The sequence below is a fragment of the Geotrypetes seraphini genome, chromosome 3 (assembly GCF_902459505.1).
Source record: "Geotrypetes seraphini chromosome 3, aGeoSer1.1, whole genome shotgun sequence".
Lineage (NCBI taxonomy): Eukaryota > Metazoa > Chordata > Amphibia > Gymnophiona > Dermophiidae > Geotrypetes > Geotrypetes seraphini.
Window position 1 is genome coordinate 276,507,855 of NC_047086.1, and position 23,398 is coordinate 276,531,252.

Sequence of the window (23,398 nt, forward strand, 5' to 3'; positions counted from 1 at the left end):
GAAAGCATGTTGATGTTTAACCAATCTCTGATTCTTACTAGCTTAGAGTTGATTAAACTGATGTCATTAAGATTAGAAGGATCAATTTGTATGTCATCGGCATAGGCAAAAACTAGAAGCCAATTGACTGACAGAGGGGTTAGTAAAGGAGCAAGGTAGATTTTTAAAGAGTAGCGGGGATAGAATGGAACCCTGCGGAATGCCAAAATTATTTTGAGAGGAATAGGTGGAATTATTGAAATGAACTGTGGAAGTTCTGCAGGAGAAGTAAGATCTGAACCATTCAAGAGACTGGTTAGTGATACCAATTGAGGTGAGTCTGAAGTAAGAGCTGATGGTGTGTGGTATTGAATGCTGCGGCGAGGTCCAGAGAAATAAGAATAATGAATTTGTGCTGATCGAGATAGTATTGGATAGTTATAAGGCCTAAAAGAAAATGTTCCATGGAATGGTTCTTGCGGAAACCCATTTGGTTGGGGTGTAGTATTTGAGTTTTGTCCAGAAAGTCAGAGATTTGATTATACATATTTTTGTCTTTAAACCCTTCTGATTAGTATCCTCTGGGGTCTCATTGTATTTTACCATTATGGTCACTACTAGAGGAGAATACCATAGCAAAATGGTCTAGTCCACTTTAATCAATATATCCTCTACTGGGAAGAACATATTGGCAAAAAGATCTAAAGGTCCATTTGTACATGGGTAAAAGTATTACTTGATAGTTTCCTATCATGTTTGCAGTAATAGTATTCATGTGCAAATTAATTTTATAAAAGTGTAAGCCACTTATGCATCTTTATAAAATAACCATCCAGAACCAGGCAAAGTAGTGCATACATCCTCAGACATAAAGGTAAACCTGCTTTGATGAAGATATGTGTGTGTGTGTGTACATGTACTTTGTGTACACTTTATAAAATATGTGCATACATTGCAACCCTACCCAAACTATGCACTTGCCATATTGATGATGCACTTATATGCATGCATTCAGCTATTAATTTTATATAAGCTCTTTTCTGCTTATAAAGGATGCTTTACAAACAGAAAATGCTTTATAAAATTGACCTCTTTTGGTTTGGTCGGGGAGAACTTGGTGCATATCCAACTACGTCTTATTTTAGGCAGAAAAATAATCACAGAAAAAGTAAGCAAATACATTTTTCCCCTTAGGCAGTTTTGAAAGTGAAAGCATGAACAAACATTTACTTTTGAAAATTGGTGCGATGTCCCATTTGCAATAGCAGCTTTATGTTATCGGCTGTACCAATGCAGTCCTACTTTCTGTCTCCCTTTCCCTGTACATGATTTAATAGGCTTGATACAGCCCAAAGTTTTATCTCATACTAATTCAAAGAACAGCAAAAGGCCTTGGGCCTTCTCCTGCCCCCTTCCATAGACCTCCTGCCCCTTCCATAGACATTGGTGATGCCTTCTTTGGCTGTAGTTAACTGAAGCAAACAAAGTTAATATTCAGCTACTTTGTATGCTCTTGCATGCAGTGCAACATTAAGATACAAAATAAGTCATACCAGAAAAATAACACAAATGCCTATTTTACTGTTTAGCTCATGCTAGGCACCAAAACATAAGTTTAACACACTTTCTTATTTAATTGCCTAAACCTAAAGGGAGGTGAGACTCTTAGACTGTCAACTGTCTGAAATATGTGAAAATGTATGATAACAGAAATGTTTGTCTATAAAGTTGTAAAAAAAAAAAAAAAAGACAATTGTTTCTCTGTGTAAAGAACTATTTTACATATTGATTTATTTTAAATTAAGGTGAGTGCTCCAGTGGTTGCTTCCACCACGCAAGAAAAACCCAAGGACAGTGATCAGTTTGAATGGGTAACCATTGAACAGTCTGGAGAGCTTGTTTATGAGGCTCCAGAAGCCATTGCTGCAGAGCCTCCACCAATAAAATCAACAGTTCAAACGATGTCTCCCATTCCTGCTCATTCATTGGCTGCCTTTGGATTGTTTCTTCGTCTCCCTGGCTATGCAGAAGTTCTTCTGAAAGAAAGAAAACACGCTCAGTGTCTTTTGAGGCTGGTGCTTGGAGTTACTGATGATGGAGAAGGCAGTAAGTATTTTTCTTTAATGCATAACACTATGTAACACGAATTTTGTTCCTGGGCAATAAGTGTAATTTCCTAATTGCTCATGCCTACAAAGTATATTAAATGTCTGTTATTTCCATAAAACTTTGCTTTTGTGACCAGGATAGTCACATTTTGCAATTTACCTCTTTAAACTGTGAAAACACAGAATTTTCATCTTTTCATTCTTTTAAAGTCATAAAAAGCAATATATAAATTTCAATTAACATGTATTTATGTATTGAAGTTGAACACAGATGACCACAAGATTTAAACATGAGTGGTTTTTTGAGATTTGCGATTATATTGTAAGTCACTTTAACAAATTAACACCCAGATGTAGTCTCCCATAATGTTCTCATTATATATATATTGTCCTTGGTAGTGGCGTTTGAACTCCCGTGTAACATCTGAATATGCTGCCATCTTCTCCTTGAATATCTCAAGATGAGAGCATCAAAGACGTGGACTTTGAGAGATGTGAAAAATGCTCATTACCAGAACTCAGGACAGACTCAGAGGAGCAGAGAAATGATTTTATTAGTTGCTCTTGCAAGAGAGTGCCCACTTCAAAACACACCCATCCTGATGAGGGTGGATGTTAGGGAGTATGAAACTTCCAGAATACTCCTAATCCTGCCATTATACCTTGGAGCACACTAGAAGTAAAATGAGTTCCCTGATCTGAGTCTGTGTTCTCCACTATCCCATATCATGGAGTAATTTGTTCCAACACAATTTTAGCCATATCTGTTGTTGTGGCTGTACTCATGGGGTAGGCCTCCACCCACCCAAAAATGGTCTACCAGTACTAACATATATTTGAACCTACTCACTTGGGATAGTTCAGTAAAATCTGCCGGTCTCCCAAAGGTTGCCTCCACAACACTTTCTTATTTACCTTTTTTGCAAATTACACAGCTGTTACCGTGTAAATCAGTTGCTTGTTCAACATTTATCTCTCATCCACTACTTCTCTCTTGGTTTGAAACAAGTATCTGTAGCTAGCACTAAGTCATCCTTTTCCATTAGAATGGCTTCATATTTCAATATGCTGGAGTCAGCCCCCTGCCAGCTTTCTGATTCAGAATAGTTTTTTTTTTTCTCTCTCTCTCTCTCTTACTCTGGTTCCTGTCCTTTATTGTTTTTTGGCATTTTTTTTAATTGAATTTTAAATACAACAATGTATAACAAACATTTTTTTAAATACAATAATATTTTTGTAAAAAAAAACCAAACAAACAAGGATGCATAACAATAACACAGTATTACAATAAAAAAAACCAAACAGCTGCATACAATCGAAACACAAGAGGGTCAATTAGAGTTATCATTAAAAACTTCACAAAACTTATCTAATGTTCTGGTATAACCAGCAATATTATTTTCTTTGATTGTTATTATTTCCTCATACTTCCTAATGATGTACAGATGGTTCCACCATTCAGGAAAATTAATCTTAGAGTTATCTTTCCAGTTGCATATAATTTGATGAATGGCTAATGCAATCATGGAATCAAATTTTTTTTTTTTATGTAAGACCTCTGGGTTTGAGGAGCACAATATGATCGATTTATAAGACAAAGGCAACAAATTATTATTCATATGCAATATTGCTTGAATTCTGGACCAAACACTTGACCAATAATTTTGCATGTTGGGGCATGTGTAAAGAAGATGCAAGAGGGTTCCTGATTGCTGGTTACAAGACCAACACACATCAGAAGACAAATGTAGTACTCTAGCCATCTTAGCGGGGATCCAATAAGCTTCATGTAAAGTAAAATAAGTGGATTGACATATAGATGCCGACATAGTGGGCCTAGATGAGTGAGTCCAAAATAATTTCCAATCCACCTCCCCTGTGTTTAAATTTAAGTCTCCCAACCATTTATGATCAAAGGGGACACCTTTTCTCTCTCAACCTCTCTCAATGTTTTATATAGCATTGATGCCTTTTTCTTAACCTGATGTGGGGAGCTCACCATAAGAACTCCCCCAAACGTCAATTTTCTGCTCTCTTTCACCAGGAGGGCTGTAACTGCAACAGCTTGCACGCATTCAGGCCATCCTCATGAAACAGGATCTAATAATTTGCGTAAATAAGCCACTGGCTGGCGTTTTCCTCCCCAATTCTGGATCAGCACTCCCAATGCTGCCCCCTAGTCTATTGTAGCAAATAAATGGAAGGTTTTGCCAAAGAAGGCAGTGGGGCTGTGTTCAAACTTTCTTTCAAGTCTGTCACCAGTTTCTTTTCTCCTCCTTACTAGTGAATGTGGGAATTACTGTGCAATCTGATTAACAGCGGAACCTGGAGCGGCCCGCTCTCACAACAAACCTTTTGTCACCCCATCCATCCTGGATCCCAATAACACGCTCCACACTGTCATTGGTGAAACCTGGCCGCAGCCCGGTTTATTGAAATAAACATATAACTTCAATAAATTATAACCATGTTTAACAAACAGGCATTGTAATCAACATTGTAAACAAACACATCTTGAACCCGAGCTACTATGGCCATTAAATGACCCCCCTGACCCCGCCGTGCTAGCAAGGGTCTGTAATATAAGAATTAAATGGCCCCCGACCCTGCCGTGCTAGCAAGGGTCCGAGGGATGGCATGTCTCCACATGCCCCATTGTTCAGGGTCATCCGACCCACCAGGCACGGCTCTGCACCGGCCCACCGCTCATCCCTTGATGAGCCCAGCAACCAGTAGCTCGAGATACCGCCTCCCACACTACCCCTGCCCTCGAAATTCAGCATCACGAGCGGGTGGGTGGTAAACAGTCTTGGAGGACCCGGCAACCGTTTGGGTCCTCCAGCTCCCCCCTCTTTATCAAATCTCCCGTCGTCCCCCTCGCTGCGGCCCCTACCAATCTGGAGCCTTCCACCCGGCGGGAAGACTCAATCCTTCCCCCTACTCTAACCCCTCTTGCAACCCCGCCCCCCATCCCAACGTGCGTTCTCGCGGGCCTCCAGCTCCGCATTAGATGCGCCCATCGAGACAGGCTCTCGGGCTTTCTAATCCTGGGGGTTGAGGTACACATTGTTAACTTCTCTGATTCCAAGACAGCTTCCTTTGCTGCCTCGCCAGCTAACCTATTTCCCCTTGCTTCTAGCATGTGTGCTTGCTTACAATTATGTTATACCTCACAGAACTGTCTTTAGGTCAGGGGTGTCAAAGTCCCTCCTCGAGGGCCGTAATCCAGTCGGGTTTTCAGGATTTCCCCAATGAATATGCATTGAAAGCAGTGCATGCACATAGATCTCATGCATATTCATTGGGGAAATCCTGAAAACCCGACTGGATTCCGGCCCTCGAGGACTGACTTTGACACCTGTGCTTTAGGTAATGTGCATCTACCTTTCTAATTATTCCTTAGCTCTGTACTTTATATCTTCATCATTCACACTGTAAGGGACTATACTGTGTATCCTTGCTCTGGAAATTCTGTTCGTATGTGCTATCTAATAGTGAATTCATTTTTCAGAAGTTTAGCCCAGCTGCTTAGAATAAGCTCTTTTTTTTCTGCATGCATACATTCTTTTATCTCAGGACAAGCAGGCAGCATATTCTCATATGTGGGTGATGTCATCCATGGAGCCCTGTCACGAACAGCTGCCAAAGTGCACTGGCACTTTAAGAACTTAAGAAAGTTCGCAACTGACCGCACTGCGCCTGCGCAAGTGCCTTCTCATCCGATGTAAGCACACGTCTCCTCAGTTCGTTTTTTTTCTGCAAAGCAAAAATTCACTTTTTTCAGACGTCTATCGTTTGCCATTGCCTTCCTGCTAATGCAACTTTTATCTCAGTTTTTTCTGGATTTTTTCTTTTACAGTATTTTTCTCTCCATAAGACACACCTGACCGTAAGATGCATCCTAGATTTAGAGGAGGAAAACAAGAAAGAAAACCCATTCTGAACCAAATTCTCCCTGCCATGCTCTGACCCAACCCCACACTCCTTGCCAGGCTCAGCACCCTGTCCTCTCTCTGGTAGTCTAATGTAAGGCTGGGATAGGGCACAGGGCAGGCAGGCAGGCCTAATGGTAAGCAGGGCCCCCCACTCCAAGGCAAGCAGGCAGGCAGCCACCAAGATAGACAGGTTGCTCACCCTCTCCAAGATAGAGAGAACGAGAGGACATTCTCTAAAGGTAAAAGGGGATAGATTCCGTACAAACGTAAGGAAGTTCTTCACCCAGAGAGTAGTAGAAATCTGGAACGCTCTTCCGGGGATTCAAGACAAGGCTACACAAATTCCTGCTGAACCGGAACTTATGCTGGTAAGGCTAGACTCATTCAGGGCACTGGTCTTTGACCTAAGGGCCGCCGCGTGAGCGGACTGCTGGGCACGATGGACCACTGGTCTGATACAGCAGCGGCAATTCTTATGTTCTTAAACATTGTTTCTTTGGAAAAAAGTTTGGATTTTCCCTGATGTCATAAGGAACACACAAGAGAAGAGAAAACTGTTCTTGGCCATGAGATCTGAGACATCAACTCTTGGAGCAATATTCCTTTTGGCACATCCATGCAAATGTTTAAGTATTTGGGAGTGAAATGTGGCTTTTTTTAATGCCAGAACAACTCTGAGCGTTCCTGGAAGAAAATGGCAGCCGGGAAAGTTTAGTAAAAACTTTTTTTGAGATGGTTATAAAGAAAGGGCCTTTAGCTGTTAGGCTTATTCCTAATTGCAATTTGCTTTATTTGAGTTGCTCTTCACTCTGTTGTATTCTTCCCTCAAAGTTGTGGTGTAAGAAAGATTTAAGCTGTTATGCTTTATTGGTTAAATATATTGAGTTTCCTGTAATGTTCTTTATTTGTTTTACCTGAATAAGAGATCTCTTGTAAAATTATGTTAAAATTATAATAAATATTAAAAAAACGAGTCATTCTCCAAAACACAGTCATGCAGAGAGTTTTGCTAAATTAGCATGTGCCCATTGCTGGTGATAGTGATGAGTACATGTGCAGAATAAATGCAAAAAAAACCCCCAAACAAACCACCCAACAACAAATCAAGCCGCTGAAGTCAAGCAACCCTCCACCCAACAGCAGGAGAGATGACCACTCTCTCCGTCCACTTAACAACCATCTCCCTTGCAATGGGAGAGATGCTCACTCTCTCCCACTTCTATGCAACACCCCCTACTCCCTCCAGCCAGCAGGCCCGCCTCTTCAAAATGGCAGGCCTTCCCCTCCCCGATGTATCCCAAGATGCACCAGGGAGGGGACTGAGGCTCTGATTGGCCCATGTTGTTTAAGGCCCCTCCTATGGGAGAGGCCTTATGCATCTGGGGGCTCCAAACATTCTCTGGCAACAGTTCTTCCTCAACAAAACCAAAAATCTAATTTCCAAAGAAAACTAAAGCTTGTCTAACTGGCAACTTCTTGCTAGCCAGAGAATTTATTACAATGAACTCCTCTAAAATAAAATACTCTGCAGTCCTCCTGCCCTTAGATGGATCTAGAATCTCCTCTTCTCTGGGAGCCCAAACTTTAGGCTAGTGATCGTTCCTCACACAGCAGAACACATTTCATTTCAAAACAAAATCAAGCATAGTCCCAAACTTAACTCCTCCTAGTTCCCAAACAATCATTCATCCAGGGTAAATTGCAGCCAGGTACCTTTTCTTTAAAGCCTGTTCCAGTTTCTCTGCTGTTTTAAAATAAAACTTCTACAGCAGCACAACATAAGGGCTTCCAGTTCGCCTACATTTCAAGATGTCTCTGTTGCTGAGGGTGTTGTTTCCAGGGTATGCCCTTGTGGCTGAATCTTTCTCCTTCTGCAGCTGTTTCATTAAAATACTCACACCATTCCAGGTGAGACCAGGGATACTTGGAGGCTCTGGACTGGAATGACTACATGATCCAGGTCTTTGGGACCCTGGTTGAAGTCTGCCTCCCCAGGGAATCCCCATATTCTAGGCTAGCTTTTCTCCTAGCTCCCCCAGGGACAGAACTCTCTGCTCCCCCACTTCTAGAACCCAATTGCTTACAAGGATTCTAAGGGAGAGTAGTAGGTAATCCTCAGAGCTTTACTTTATAGAGAGTTCAAGGGGCTACCCCTACTCCTTCCTATCTGAACCTCCCACTCCTGGCTTTTCAGCATGCCCTCCTCCCTGTCCCAGTGAAACGCATAGTCTTCTGGGACCTGGAGTTCTAGAACCCCCAAGCTACTGTGACCACCCTAGCTACCAGGGTGTCCCAATAGATATATAGAGATATAAATAAAATCTATATCAGAGCTTCTAAAACTTCTGGTTCCCCCTACTGCCAGTTGGGCTTTTACAATATCTGACATGAATATGCATGGAACATATATTGGAGACATATATGCAAATTCATCTCATAAATATACCTTGGCTATGCTGACAAACCCAATATCTGTGGGGTTACAAGGATAGGATTGGGAAGTGCTGGTATGTATGATAAAAGGATGAGCTTTATAGAACTTATTCATACTTTTTGCATTCTAAGGGGTCTTTGCTCTTTCGTTTATATGAGAAAAAAAATGATCCAAGCAACACATCTCATCATGGTTCAGTCTTTCTGGATTGTCTAACATAAATTTTTTGTTGTCTAACACTCTGGCTGCAGCATCAGAAAATAGGATTGTTCCATATAGTCAGATTGTGGATTTCAATCCTTCTGCATTATGAAAAAATCCAAACAAACTTGTTGATATAGAAAGAAAGTATCTCATAACATTGAGCCAAATCATTGTATATATTGTAACACAGATTTTGTTTGTTGTTCCTTTTTAGGTCATATTCTGCAGTCTCCTTCAGCTAATGTGCTTCCAACTCTTCCATTTCATGTACTGCGTACTTTGTTCAGTACTACAGAACTTACTACTGATGATGGAGTACTCCTGCGGCGAATGGCATTGGAAATTGGAGCAGTACATCTCATTCTTGCCTGTCTATCTGCTCTGAGCCACCATGCACCAAGAATTCCCAATTCAAACTCCAACCAGACAGAAGTATGTTTAAACTAAGGTTGACTATACCCATGTCTATGTGGAACCTGCACTTGGGGATAGGGGGAAAGGTATAGGGAGCATGTATTCACCAAGGTAGAATTGCACTTGCCATGTGCCCCTGCCACATATCCCTTCTTAAAAGTAAAAAAAATGCATTTTGTCCTTGGTAGGTAAGTTCTGAAATAGTTTTTGGTGCAGAGAACCCTAGTTAACAGCTAATGAACAGTGTGTCTGGTCTTTAATTGTGAAGGCTTAATTCTAGTATACTTTATGGAATATGCAAGGGAAAACTTAATATTTTTAAAATATAGTTTGTGTTCTCCGAGGATAAGCAGGTATAATATTCTCACATGTGGGTAATATCATGCAAAGAATCTGGTAAGGACACTATCAAGTGCACTGTCACCTTAAATTTTTTAAAGCAGTGCCTGTACCGTGCATACTGCATGTCAGTGACTTCCGCCCAATATCAGCTCACAGTACCTACAGTTCTTAGTTTTCTATGGAGCTGAGAAGCTGTGGCTTTAGTTTTCTCTTCAACGCATCAAACTTTGCAAAACTGTAGCTAGTAAAGCAATCACCCAAAAAAGGAGAGAAAGTTAATGCATAATTGGTGTTATGTAATTACAAAAACAAGGAATACAGGATCTCAAACACCCAACCCTCACCCTCCAATGAGAGGCTTGATTTTTTTTTTTAATTATTTAATAAATTAAATTGATAAAATAGTTAAAATTATTGAAATAAAAAATTAACAAGGTTTTTTTAACCAATGAGAAAAATCATACCCCAGTAAGCCTCTCATTGGAGGGTGAGGGGTGGGTGTTTGAGATCGTTTATTCCTTGTTTTTGTAATTACATAACATCAATTATGCATTAACTTTCTCTGCTTTTTTTGGGTGAGATCTTGTATATTTGAGAGAGTTTTTTCTCTTCTCTTAATGTTGCTAGTAAAGCAATCAGAAACCGAAATGCTGAAAGCTTATAACAGCTCACTTTCTGTGATTAGTTCTCTTTTTAAACTGTGTTCTAAACATCAGTTGATATCATCTCAACCAGTAAATTTCTAAGGCGTGTTTTACTTCTTTTGATGAAGGTGTGTCAACCGAAATTTAGCTGTGTCGAGAGAAAGAGACTGCTTGAAACTGAGAGAAAGTGAACTGAATCTGTTCACCCAGGGAGCAGCATATTATTTGGACTGTTTTATGCTTTATTAAAGGTGTTTTGGATTTTATAGTGTTCCACTTTGTTCATTTGTTGACATCCCGTGGAATTCTTTTTGCTCCTTTTGTTTGTAGCTTTGGGATATGTGCACAAATATATTTGTATTGTATTTAGTGGCATAGTCTCACAGCTGATTTTGGGGTGAGGTGCTGGAGCCCAAAATGGGTGGATGGGCACCAAATTTTCTCCCCGCCTGAATTCAAAATATAAATACTTGAGCTGCTGGGGATCCCCAAGCCCTGCAAACTGAAGACCTCCTCCTCCAGTACAGCAGCCAGAAATCTCCAAGCTTTGTAGCTAGTGGCAGTATTCTCATGCTGCAACTGCTTGCATACATGCATGAAAGCCAAGCCGGGGGAGGGGCGAAACAGCAGCAGCTCTGAAATACTGCTGCCAGCTGCAGAACTTGGAAAGTTCTAGTCACTGGACTTGAGGGGAAGGAGGGTAGTCAGCTGGTGAAGCTACAGCAAAGGAGATTTTCATTTTGAGGGGATCTAAGTTCAAAGCGGGAGACCCAGTCCCCTCTCACGGTTATGCCACTGATTTTGTTCAGTACAAAATGAAGTACTTGCTGAGCTTAATTTTTTTGGATATCCAGTTCAGTTTTGGTATTCATATTTCTATTTCTAATTTGTGATCCATTGTTCTGTATTTGACGATGGTCTGTCTGTCTTTTTTTGTGTGTGAAGAATTCATTTAAAGTTTTTTATGTGGTAGTGGTGGGTGGGGAAATTGGGAGAGGGGCAGGTAGATGGACCCTAATGTCTGCCCTGGACCCTAGCATGTGTAAAACTGGTCCTGCCTTGCCCTAAATCCCTACCCACACCTACCCTCCTCTCCCTTTCCAGAAAGACCACACAATAAGGGACCTTAGATATTCCAAGTCATAACTGCAAGTTGTTAAGAATTAGACTTCACATGAAGAAAGTTTCTGTATACAGGTATATGGCTCCTATATCAGATTGACACATTTATTTAAAAAAAAATAATCCCTGTTAATGGATTAGAAATGAGCTAAGATTAAATTTATGCTATTTGTGAGTGGTTCTCAACCCTGTCCTGGTGGGGGGGGGGACCCCCCAACCATTTGGTTTTTCAAGATATCTCTAATGAATATGCATTAGTACAAACGGCTTTAAATCACTTAAAATGGCTTCAGCTAACTCAACAATAAATACATACTAACTTTAATTAGCCTTCTATTGCACTTATCATGTTTTGTTTTTTATTACCACATAATAAATATATTTATACCACACTGATTTAAATAACATATTACCAAACCACACTCTCTGTGAACAAATCAAACTACACAACTGTTTTCTTTATAAAATAGCTCAACAGGAATATCCCATTGGGCCAGAAAATCTAGACTGGAGCAAAGCCTTTTCAGTTTCAGTTCCTTTCAACACTACATTGTCCTATTTTTTTTAAATTATCATATGTTCTCTTGCTGTATTGCAAATTGTTACCACAGTCTTATGTTGCTCAACCACAATGATTATAGTTTATGCTTTCTGATATCACCACTGGACTCTACAATCATGTTTAGTTGACCCAACACAGGGCTGTGTTTCGCTGAATCAGCGTCTTCAGAAGCCATGACTGCTTCAGGTTTTCACTGAGTTATTTCACCCCTGCAATAAATTTCAATTTACTAATGTGGTTCCATCTGCTTATTATCCTAATACTCTACAGTTTGACTTATACATAACTATTTCAACATATATGAATGAAATTTACCTTATCATAGTTCATTTTATCATATAATAACAGCAGCAGCATGCGGTTCAAAACTGCCATAGCAACTCTCTCCTCCTCCAAACGAAAGACAGATTACACCCTCCCACTTATATAGACTCACCTCCATTTACCTAAATTATCTCCACCTGTCACTTTCCTCCTCATAACACATGCCACTCCACCACCTTGTTTAATCCTGATGGATCAGCCGCTGTTCTTTATGTAATAACACGTCAGTCACATTCCCTCCCCTCACATTCCCTTCTTCCTCACACCAGCGCCGCATCCACGCGTTGACTGCTTGCGGCTCCATCTGTTCTTCTCGTCGGTCCTGGGTATTGGCAGGATTTCCAATAATGCTATCCGCTTCCTTCTTAGCATCAGGAACTGGTCCTTTAGTTCTTCTCTGTTGTAGTTCCTGTTGCTCACGTTGTTCGTCCCCACATGGATCACCACCGCCATATCTTCTTCTTCCACACTGTCGACGATCCTGTTGATGCAGCTCACTATGTCTTCTACCTTGGCTCCCGGTAGGCAGGTCACCAGTCTATCCAGTCTTTCTACAGCTATCTGGCTGTCGACTTGTCTGATGATAAGAGTCCCCCACAATGATTGCTGTCCTCTCTATCTTCTCTTGATTCTCCAGCCGCAGGTCCGTGTCCCTGGTGTATGTCCATCTCTCCAGCCGTAGGTCCGTGTCCTTCATTCTATCCATTTCCTCTCATCCTGGCATTTGTCTTCTTGTGGGTTCCCTCCGCTGTTTCCAGATCTTGCTTCTGTGTCCCCCATTTCCTCCTGGTGGTTGTCTGTCGGATGGTCCACACTCTCTGTAGGCATATCCCGGCAGTTCCACTGTTGCTGGTGTTTTTCCACAGCATCCCTGTATGCCTCTTCTATAAAGTTCTCCAGCTCCCGGACTTCCTCGATGGTGTCCTCCGTCTTGATGTTCTCTGCATCTCTATCTTCCTCCTCCACAGCTTGAAGTGCCTCTAGTTCCAATATTCTGCCCTCCAGGAGTCTGACTTGCTTCTTCAGGCTTTCCAGTTCTCCGCATCGAGCACATACGTAAGACCGCCTCCCAGTCATACATATGGGAGACTGTGCAGAAAACTAGGTAGCTCAACATCCTGCTTCTGTCTGCTGCTTCCATTGCTGCCCGCTTGCTGGTCTTGTGTGCATGTCTTCTGTGTCTGCATATGTTCTGAAACTCCAAACTCTGATGCTGTTACTTTTATTGACTGACCTCTTGGGGCCACAGTCAATATTTGAATCTTTTTTGATCTATCAGATATTGCAAATTTTCTTTATTTCTTCAATCAAGTCTATATAGTCTTAACACAAGGTACATTCTGCAATTTGGCTTGACTGTCTGACATCCTGAGTTGCTAGTCCAGTAGCAGACATTATCTTGTGCTTTATCACATTTTGCACTCATTCAGTTTTTCATTTTGTGTAACCCACTTTATCTCTACTGCTCACTTTTGTACATTTCAAAGGAGACTCGTCCAGTGCAAATAAGCTTTGGTCAACCATGGCAGAAGTATCCATTTCAAAGTTGTAATCAGAAGATGAGGATGATGCCACTTTAGTTTGTACCATAGAAATAAATTCAGTTTACATCCAGGACAAATTTTCTGACCTGGTTTACTGTTTCCTTTTGTTAGCTGATTCGATTTATTGGCCATTTCAAGATCAATTTTCAAAAGTCCCATTTTAACAAGATGATTTTGCTTTCCAAATGGACTACAGCATGTCTTTATTTCATTGCCTTATATTTCGTGAGATACAATGCTTCATGATGTAAACAGATTTGGTCTTGATCCGTTAGATTGATTTCTGATCGCCAAGTAAGTAGTACCAGTAACTTGTCATCTACTGATAATTCGTGTACCAATTTGAGCCCAACTTTTTAACAATAAAATAAGCTATGACACTTTATGATTATTTTCTTCCAGTGATACATGCTGCTAGCGAAGAACTTTCATCAGCATTCAATTCAGTTGTATCCATTTTAAATTAATTGATAAATTGCAAAGTAATATGAATCCAATCTAAAAGGGAAAACTTATTGATACTGTATTAGGCTTGGAGAAAAAATAAAATTGTCCCAATAGTATTGTCTACCTAGTATAAATGGTAAATAGAAATATGCTAAACTCGTGCACTGCTCATTAAATCAAAAACAACATAAAAACCCATGCAGAGCTCCCTAAATTTATAGAGCTACTGATAGATACTGTATCAAACAAATAAGTATAGCATAAAGGCATTTATATATGTATCATAAACATTGAAAGATATGCTGTAAGTATATAACATTATCCCAGGACAAGCAGGCAGGTATTCTCACTAGGGGGTGATGTCATCAGACAGAGCCCCGGTACGGACGTCTCACAAGCACGTGTTGCTTGTAGAAACTTAAAGTTTCTAGATGCCCGCACCGCGCATGCGCCGGTGCCTTCCTGCCCGGAGATCCGGGCGTGTCTCCTCAGTTCTTTCTTTTCCGCGGAGCTGAGAAGTTCAACTTCATCATGCGCTAGCTGAATTCAGTTAAATTTGCCTTCCTTGTCCGCGTTTTTCGCTTTCTTTTAATTACAGTTAACAGTACTTTTCTTTTTCAGTAAAAAAAAAAAAAAAAAAAAGAAGATTATTTCCTCCGGCGGGTCGAACGGGCCGGCCACGTGGCTCAGGCCCACTGGCTTCGACCTCGCGGCGGAGATTTTCCGGCCTATGTCCCGGCCAATCACCGGGTTTAAAAAGTGCAGCAAGTGCCAACGCGCGATTTCACTCACGGACCCTCACTGGCGCTGTTTGCAGTGTTTGGGCCCTGACCACATCCCGAAATCGTGCAGGCCTTGCTCTACCCTTACGGCACGCTCATTCAAGCGGCGTTGCCTATTGTGGGAATCGATGTTCAAGATGGACGCAGCTAAGGATCCCTCAGCCTCCACTTCGTCTGATACCTCCCCGGTTCGGGCGAAACCGGTATCGACCCCTCCTGCATCGAGTGTGGTGAAACCGGCATCGTTCACCCTGACACCATCCAAGAGCTCGACGTCGGTGCCTGCCCCGGTCTCCTCGGTTCAGGTACCTCTTCCTTCCACAGTGCCACCAGTGGTCATCAAAGTGCCGAAAGCTACTAAGCAGAAGCACTCGGCCTCGAAGGAGCGCGATGTCCGTGCAGGAGGACCCCCTTTCGGTGCGGATCCCTCCTTATCGGCTTCGCTACGGTCCGTGCTGGAAGCTCAATTCGTTGAGCTCATGCAGACCATCGGACCCGGGCTCATCGCTGCCATACAGGGTGACCTCCCGGTACCGGTCCAAAGGGGCGGTCCGCCCCCTCCCCCTCCTCCCCGTTCGACCTCGAAAACCGACGAGGACGAACGGGGGAGGGCGGCGATGCCCACGAGGCAAGCCTCGCTTACCGATATGCCGCCATTAGAACCCATTATGCCTCCGCGCCAACATGGGACCAGACCTCCGATCGATACTCGAAGCCCTGGGCATAGTCAGGAAGAGTTCTTCCGTACTCCTTACCAGACTTGGGTAGCATCGCAAGAACCCGCATCGCAACCCCAGTTGCGATCCACCGCTTCCAGCCCTATCCACTTGGGGGCCTCGGGAGACCATGCGATGCACAGACGATCCCGATCCCCGTCCCGCCACCGAGACGGGCACCGATCGAGACACTCATCCTGGCACTCTTCACGCCATTCGGAGGTGTCACCGCAGAAAAAACTGCAACGTAGGGGATACTCCTCATCAGAGGTGTCCCCTCCGGGGGACCCGGAGTACGAGGAGACACCGGTGCCCGATTCTCCTTGCCACTCCCCGATGTCCACGGACCTGGAGGCCTCCTCCTCCTCCAGCCCGTCCCACAGGCCGACGCTGGCGGAACAATTGTCCTTCTCATCATTCCTCCGACAAATGGCGGATGATCTGGATGTGACCCTTGACACGGGCTCCCGATACTCCAAAGAGTATCTGGACACCATGCATTTACCTAACCCTCCAACGGAGGCGCTTCGGCTCCCCCTGCATAAATTGCTGGACCAGACCTTCATGCAGTGTTTCGAAACACCGTACTCCATACCGGCGATCCCCAGCAAACTCGATGCTCGATACCGCATCGTGCACCATAAAGGGTTTGAGGGCCCTCAACTCTCCCACCAATCCCTACTGGTCGAGTCCTCTCTTAAACGCTCTCATCCCTCCCAGGTCTACGCCTCTGTACCGCCGGGCCGAGAGGGGAGAACGATGGACAAATTTGGTAGAAAATTCTACCAAAACTCCATGATGGCATCACGGGTGCTGAACTACAATTTCTTTTTCTCTTCCTATCTGGAGTTCTTCTTGCCGGTGCTCCGCAAGTTCACTCCGTTCATAGACAACCAAGCTCGATTCGAGTTCGAGGAAGTGGTAGCCTCCCTCTCCCAATTACGCCTCCAGCTGATGCAATCCTCCTTCGATGCATTCGAACTCTCGGCACGTGCTGCCGCAAGCGCGGTAGCCATGCGTCGCCTGGCATGGCTCCGTACAATCGATATGGATCCCAACCTCCAGGACAGACTCGCCAACGTACCATGTGCAGGAGCTGACCTGTTCGATGAGTCTATCGAAACTGTTACCAAGAAGCTGTCGGATCATGAAAAATCCTTTCAATCCATCCTGCGGCCCAAACCCAAACCTCAACAGTCTCGACCTTCCAGGCCACCCCTGATTTACCAGCGGCGTTACATGCCCAGACAAACGCCTGCTGCGAGACAGCCTGCGAAGAGACAACCTCCCCAGAAGTCTCAGCAAAAACCTCAGCCACCGGCTACACCTAAGGCTCCCCAGCCCTTTTGACGCCCCTCCCGGGAGCATAACCTCGGCCTCTCCCATAGGGGGCCGCCTCCATCTTTTTTACCATCGATGGGAGGCCATAACCACGGACCTATGGGTCCTCACCATCATAAGAGAAGGATACTCTCTTCAATTCCACCGGGTCCCCCCGGACCACCCTCCAAGAGAGTATCCTTCAAGCTCGACGCAGACCGCCCTTCTTCTTCAGGAAGTCCAAACCTTACTTCAGCTTCGGGCTGTCGAGCCGGTCCCGTCAGACCAATTGAACCGAGGGTTTTACTCCCGGTACTTCCTCGTCCCGAAGAAAACGGGCGACCTGCGACCCATTTTAGACCTTCGGGCCCTCAACAAGTTTCTGGTCAAAGAGAAGTTTCGCATGTTGACTCTGGCTTCTCTATACCCCCTCCTCGAGCAGAACGACTGGTTATGCTCCCTGGATCTCAAGGAGGCCTACACTCACATCCCCATTCACCCGGCCTCCCGAAAGTTCCTCAGATTTCGGGTGGGAAATCTGCACCTACAGTATCGAGTGCTACCATTCGGCCTATCCTCGTCCCCCAGAGTCTTCACAAAGTGCCTGGTGGTAGTGGCCGCAGCACTCCGGGACAGGGGTCTACAGGTGTTCCCATACCTCGACGACTGGCTCATCAAGGCCCCGTCAGCCCCAGAGGTCACTTCGGCGGCCTTGGCTACAACCCACTTCCTCCAAAATTTGGGCTTCGAGATCAACTTTTCCAAGTCTCATCTACAACCCACCCAGTCCCTCTCCTTCATCGGAGCGGTCCTGGACACCACCCGACTCCGAGCATTCCTGCCCCTGCAACGCATGGAGTCCCTTCTTCATCTCTGCCAGTCGGTGTCTACTCGCCAAACCCTACCGGCGAGACAACTGATGGTGCTCCTGGGCCATATGGCCTCCACAGTACACGTGACACCCTTTGCCAGACTCCACCTCAGGATCCCCCAGTGGACCCTGGCATCACAGTGGAATCAGACGTCCGATCCACTATCCAAACACATCTCAGTCACACCTGCTCTTCGGCAGTCTCTACTTTGGTGGATGACCTCTTCGAATCTATCCAGAGGTTTGCTGATGCACTCTCCCCCCCATCAGAAAGTTCTCACAACCGATTCGTCGAACTATGCATGGGGGGCCCACCTGGATGGTCTCCGCACCCAAGGATTCTGGACCAGTGCGGAAAGACTACACCAAATCAATCTACTGGAACTCAGAGCCATCTTCAATGCGCTCCAAGCTTTCCAACATCTACTTCACGACATGGTAATCCTCATTCGAACAGACAATCAGGCCGCCATGTATTACATCAACAAGCAAGGAGGCACGGGCTCGGCCCTCCTTTGCCAGGAAGCTCTACGAGTCTGGGACTGGGCGATGCGCCACAACGCCCTACTCAGAGCAGTATACATCCAGGGGGAGAACAACGTCTTAGCAGACAAACTAAGCCGTCTGCTACAACCGCACGAATGGACTCTCCATTCCAGCCCCCTTCACCAAATCTTCATGCAATGGGGGACGCCGCAGATAGACCTCTTTGCGGCTCCCCACAACTCCAAACTGCCTCAGTTTTGCTCCAGGATCTACACTCCTCATCGCCTCGAGGCAGATGCTTTTCTACTGAACTGGGAGAAACGATTTCTATATGCGTTCCCACCATTCCCGCTGATCCAGAAGACTCTGGTCAAGCTGAAACTCGAACAGGCCACCATGATTCTAATAGCTCCTCGGTGGCCCAGACAACCTTGGTTCTCCCTCCTACTTCAACTCAGCAGCAGGGAACCAGTACCACTTCCAGTGTTTCCTTCACTGCTTACTCAACATCAAGGATCACTACTTCATCCCAACCTGAAGTCTCTCCACCTGACAGCTTGGTTCCTCTCAACGTAACCCCTCACCAATTCTCACAAGAAGTGAGGGAGGTCTTGGAAGCTTCCAGGAAGCCCGCCACTCGACAATGCTACTCCCAGAAATGGACCAGATTCTCCTCATGGTGTGTTTCTAAGTCAAAGGAACCTCAGCGAGCTTCCTTATCCTCCGTGCTGGACTATCTCCTACACCTATCTCAATCTGGGCTCAAGTCCACATCCATACGAGTCCACCTGAGCGCTATTGCGGCGTTCCACCAGCCCCTACAAGGGAAACCCCTCTCGGCCCATCCGGTGGTCGCCAGATTTATGAAAGGACTCTTCCATGTTAACCCTCCTCTCAAACCACCCCCAGTAGTTTGGGACCTCAATGTAGTCCTTTCCCGTCTCATGAAGCCCCCGTTTGAACCACTCAACAGGGCCCCTCTTAAGTACCTCACCTGGAAAGTGCTTTTTCTTGTAGCCCTTACGTCCGCTCGCAGAGTCAGCGAACTCCAGGCATTGATGGCGGATCCACCATTCACAGTATTCCATCATGACAAGGTGGTCCTCCGCACTCACCCGAAATTCCTGCCTAAGGTGGTCTCCGAATTCCATCTCAACCAATCCATTGTACTTCCAGTATTCTTCCCTAAGCCCCATTCTCACCACGGAGAATCGGCCCTTCACACTCTAGACTGTAAACGTGCCTTGGCTTTCTACCTGGATCGCACCAAGCCACACAGAACCACTCCTCAACTTTTTGTCTCCTTCGATCCTAACAAGTTGGGAAGACCCGTATCAAAGCGCACCATCTCTAATTGGATGGCGGCTTGTATCTCTTTCTGCTATGCCCAGGCTGGATTATCACTTCCTTGTAAGGTCACAGCCCATAAGGTCAGAGCAATGGCAGCCTCGGTAGCATTCCTCAGATCAACACCAATCGAGGAAATTTGTAAGGCTGCCACCTGGTCCTCGGTTCACACATTCACCTCACATTATTGTCTGGATACTCTCTCCAGACGGGATGGACAGTTTGGCCAAACAGTATTGAAAAATTTATTCTCTTAAGTCGCCAACTCCCCCTCCATCCCACTGAGGTTAGCTTGGAGGTCACCCACTAGTGAGAATACCTGCCTGCTTGTCCTGGGATAAAGCAATGTTACTTACCGTAACAGTTGTTATCCAGGGACAGCAGGCAGCTATTCTCACGTCCCACCCACCTCCCCTGGGTTGGCTTCTCAGGCTAGCTACCTGAACTGAGGAGACACGCCCGGATCTCCGGGCAGGAAGGCACCGGCGCATGCGCGGTGCGGGCATCTAGAAACTTTAAGTTTCTACAAGCAACACGTGCTTGTGAGACGTCCATACCGGGGCTCTGTCTGATGACATCACCCCCTAGTGAGAATAGCTGCCTGCTGTCCCTGGATAACAACTGTTACGGTAAGTAACATTGCTTTTTTGTTGAAATTTTACCCTTATTTTCAGGCATTGTTTGCTTGCATTGGTAACCAAAACCAACTTTTTCAGGGGGTCTGAAACATGCTTTTTCTAATAGAGTTAGTTTTAAAATGTTTCCAGAATTTTCTTTTTTGTAAATGCTGGTTAAAAATGCTAATTTTGGGGCATTTTTTGAAAAAACACAAACTTTTACATTGAAATTATAAAGTAATGATATTAGCTAATAAGTTTAAGTTGTATATTTGAGAACAAAGTCATGTTGAGAACGAAGTCATGACACAAAATAACAGACAAAATTTGACAGGGATAGTCATTATTACAGGAACCACAGAAGGCTAAACTTTGAACTTTTTGAGCACAGTCCATTTGTTTGGCCTACTTTGAGGATTTCTACCTATCTCAGTTTCAAAAAATGAAAATCTGATTTAGTTTCATTGACTAGATCATAAAATGTTGTATAAGACTGCCAAGTTTAATTGGTTTTGCTTCAATGGCAAAGGAAATATTTTGACTCAAAGTTGCCAACATTGTGCAGGGATACTGTACATGGTCGTGGTATTGTATCAAAGAAAGAGCTATATCTTCACAGGTATTCCACTGGCAGATCTTAAACTTTGCCAGAGTTTGTTTGGGTCATGTAAAATTCAGCATTCAAAGTTTCATCAAAATCTGTGATAGTTAGATGGGGAGCCCTATACCACTTGACACAGGATGACCCGAATGTATTCTTAGTTTGGGAAGTTGACTTAGAATTGTATTTGCTTGATGGTTTGTTTGTTTTTTTGTATGGCTAGACTTTGAATACTAATTGCTGAGCTATAACATTTAAATTGAGCTCAATTAGTCTTCATTAATGTACATTATTTTTAAAAATATTGCCAGTTAATATGATTAAATGGAGACTGAAAGATTTGCTGCTCTGATGTTTGAAAGCACTCTGCATGATTTACAGCCCATATGGGAGGTGAAACTAGAGTAGCCTCAGACAGTCATGTAATTCATTTTTTTCCTTTTTGTTTAAGCCACAGGTAGCAAGCTCACATAGCAGTGCCACAACAGAAGAGCAGCAGCTGTATTGGGCCAAAGGCACTGGATTTGGGACTGGCTCTACAGCTTCTGGGTGGGATGTGGAACAGGCCCTAACTAAACAAAGGCTAGAAGAAGAGCATGTCACCTGTCTTCTTCAGGTATGCCATTGAGACATTTATATAAACAAAAGCAAGGCAGCAGTGGAGGAGGCTTGTGATGCGCAACTCATGGAATTTTTTTCCAAGTGCTTTTTCTCTGACCTGGAGAGGGAGAAAGTACACAGTTTTAATGGAGCTGTAACAAAACATTTTGTTGGTTTGGAAATATCATCACACTTGGTTTCACTTATTATTAAAAGTCGTTAAATTGGATGGAATTTACAATTTAAGCACAGTCCCACAGGGCAGGTATGCCATGCTTCTCCAGTACCAGTTTACAGTGCATATGGCAGCCAGTAGCAAACTACAAAGATTAGTCACTAGATGTTAACAGTAGTATTTACAACAAAGAAAACTGATGAACATCTGACTCGCTAAGAGCTAGCCCATGGGAGAAAAAGGAGTGGAAATGTGAAGAGGAGGAGACATGGTGGTTAAAGCCTATGAAGCATGCCTCAAGGGTTATTTACAATTTCTGTGTGTGTGTGTGTATCTGTGGCCAGGAGAGTCTAGGAGAGGGGAATAGACATTTTGAAAGGAGCAATTGGACAGGCAAGCAGGAAAGAAGAAGCAGTTCGAGAGTGAAGTAGAGGGAGAGAGAAGCAAAAGGAGAGAAAAGAGCAGGAGAGGGGAAGAAGAGGCAGGAGACTACGAGGGGAATCGGCAAGAGTTAGCTCCGCCCACCCCCGACGTCGACCACCAAAGCTCCCCCTTAAAATGGGAGGGGCTAACGGCACTCAGCCGTTTGGCGAGCGTTAAAGGCACTCGCCTTTGCAAGAGCGCCTTTGTGAAAGGGCCTTGAGAAGGGAGCTAAAGGAGAGCAGAAGGAGACTACAGCAGGTGCAGAGGACATATAACCAGGCAGACACAGCAAGCGCAGAGGACACACAACCGGGCAGACACAGCAAGTACAAAGGACACACAACCAGGTAGACACAGAGGACACAGAAGGCACAGAGGACAACAGCAGGTGCAGAGGACACAGCAGGTACAGAGGACACACAACCAGGCGGACACAGAGGACACAATAGGCACAGAGGACAGCCACAGCAGGTGCAGAGGACATAGCAGGCGCAGAGGACACACAACCAGGCAGACACAGAAGACATCCACAGCAGACCGGCAAGCGGGCAGCAATGGAAGCAGCAGACAGAAGGAGGATGTTGAGCTACCCAGTTTTCTGCACCGTCTCCCATATGTATGACTACCTCCCCTCTGGGAGGCGGACTTACGTATTCGCTCGATGCAGAGAACTGGAGAGCCTCAAGAAACAAGTCAGACTCCTGGAGGGCAGAATACTGGAATTGGAGGCACTTCATGCAGTGGAGGAGGAAGACAGAGATGCAGAGAACATCAAGACAGAGGACACCATCAAGGAAGAAGTCCAAGAGCTGGAGAAGTTCATAGAGGAGGCATACAGGGAGGCCGTGGAAAATCACCAGCAACAGTGGAACTGCTGAGATACACTTACAGATAGTGTGGACCACCCGACAGACAACCACCTGGAAGAAATGGATGACACAGCAGCGAGATCTGGAAACAGCAGGGGGAACTCACAAGAAGATGAGTCCGGTGCAAGCCAACGCCAGGATGAAAGAAAATGGATGGGAACGAAGGACACGGACCTATGGCTGGAGAGATGGACATACACCAGGGATACGGACCTGCGGCTGGAGAATCAAGAGAAGATAGAGAGAGGACAGCAATCGTCGTGGAGGACTCCATCATCAGACAAGTCAACAGCCACATAGCGGGAGGAAGACTGGATTTTCTGGTGACCAGCCTACCGGGAGCCAAGGTAGAAGACATAGTGAGCCACATCGACAGGATCATCGACAGTGTGGAAGAAGAAGATACGGCAACAGGAACTACAACAGGGAAGTACTGAAGGACCAGTTCCGGATGCTAGGAAGGAAGCTGAAGACCACAACACAGAGGATAGCATTCTCTGAGATCCTGCCGGTATCCAGGGCCAACGAGAAG

General features: G+C 44.6%; 1 protein-coding gene across 4 annotated transcripts in view; it reads left to right on the forward strand.

The window, feature by feature from the left end:
• The window catches only part of BIRC6 (baculoviral IAP repeat containing 6), a 1,530,571-nt gene that overhangs the window by 1,239,398 nt on the left and 267,775 nt on the right, over window positions 1-23,398 (forward strand). For all 4 annotated transcript variants that reach the window (XM_033935681.1, XM_033935678.1, XM_033935679.1 and 1 more), the window contains 3 exons: window positions 1,785-2,085; window positions 8,875-9,092; window positions 21,251-21,415. In XM_033935681.1, the coding sequence (XP_033791572.1) occupies window positions 1,785-2,085; window positions 8,875-9,092; window positions 21,251-21,415 (684 nt within the window). The remainder of the gene's footprint in view (window positions 1-1,784; window positions 2,086-8,874; window positions 9,093-21,250; window positions 21,416-23,398) is intronic.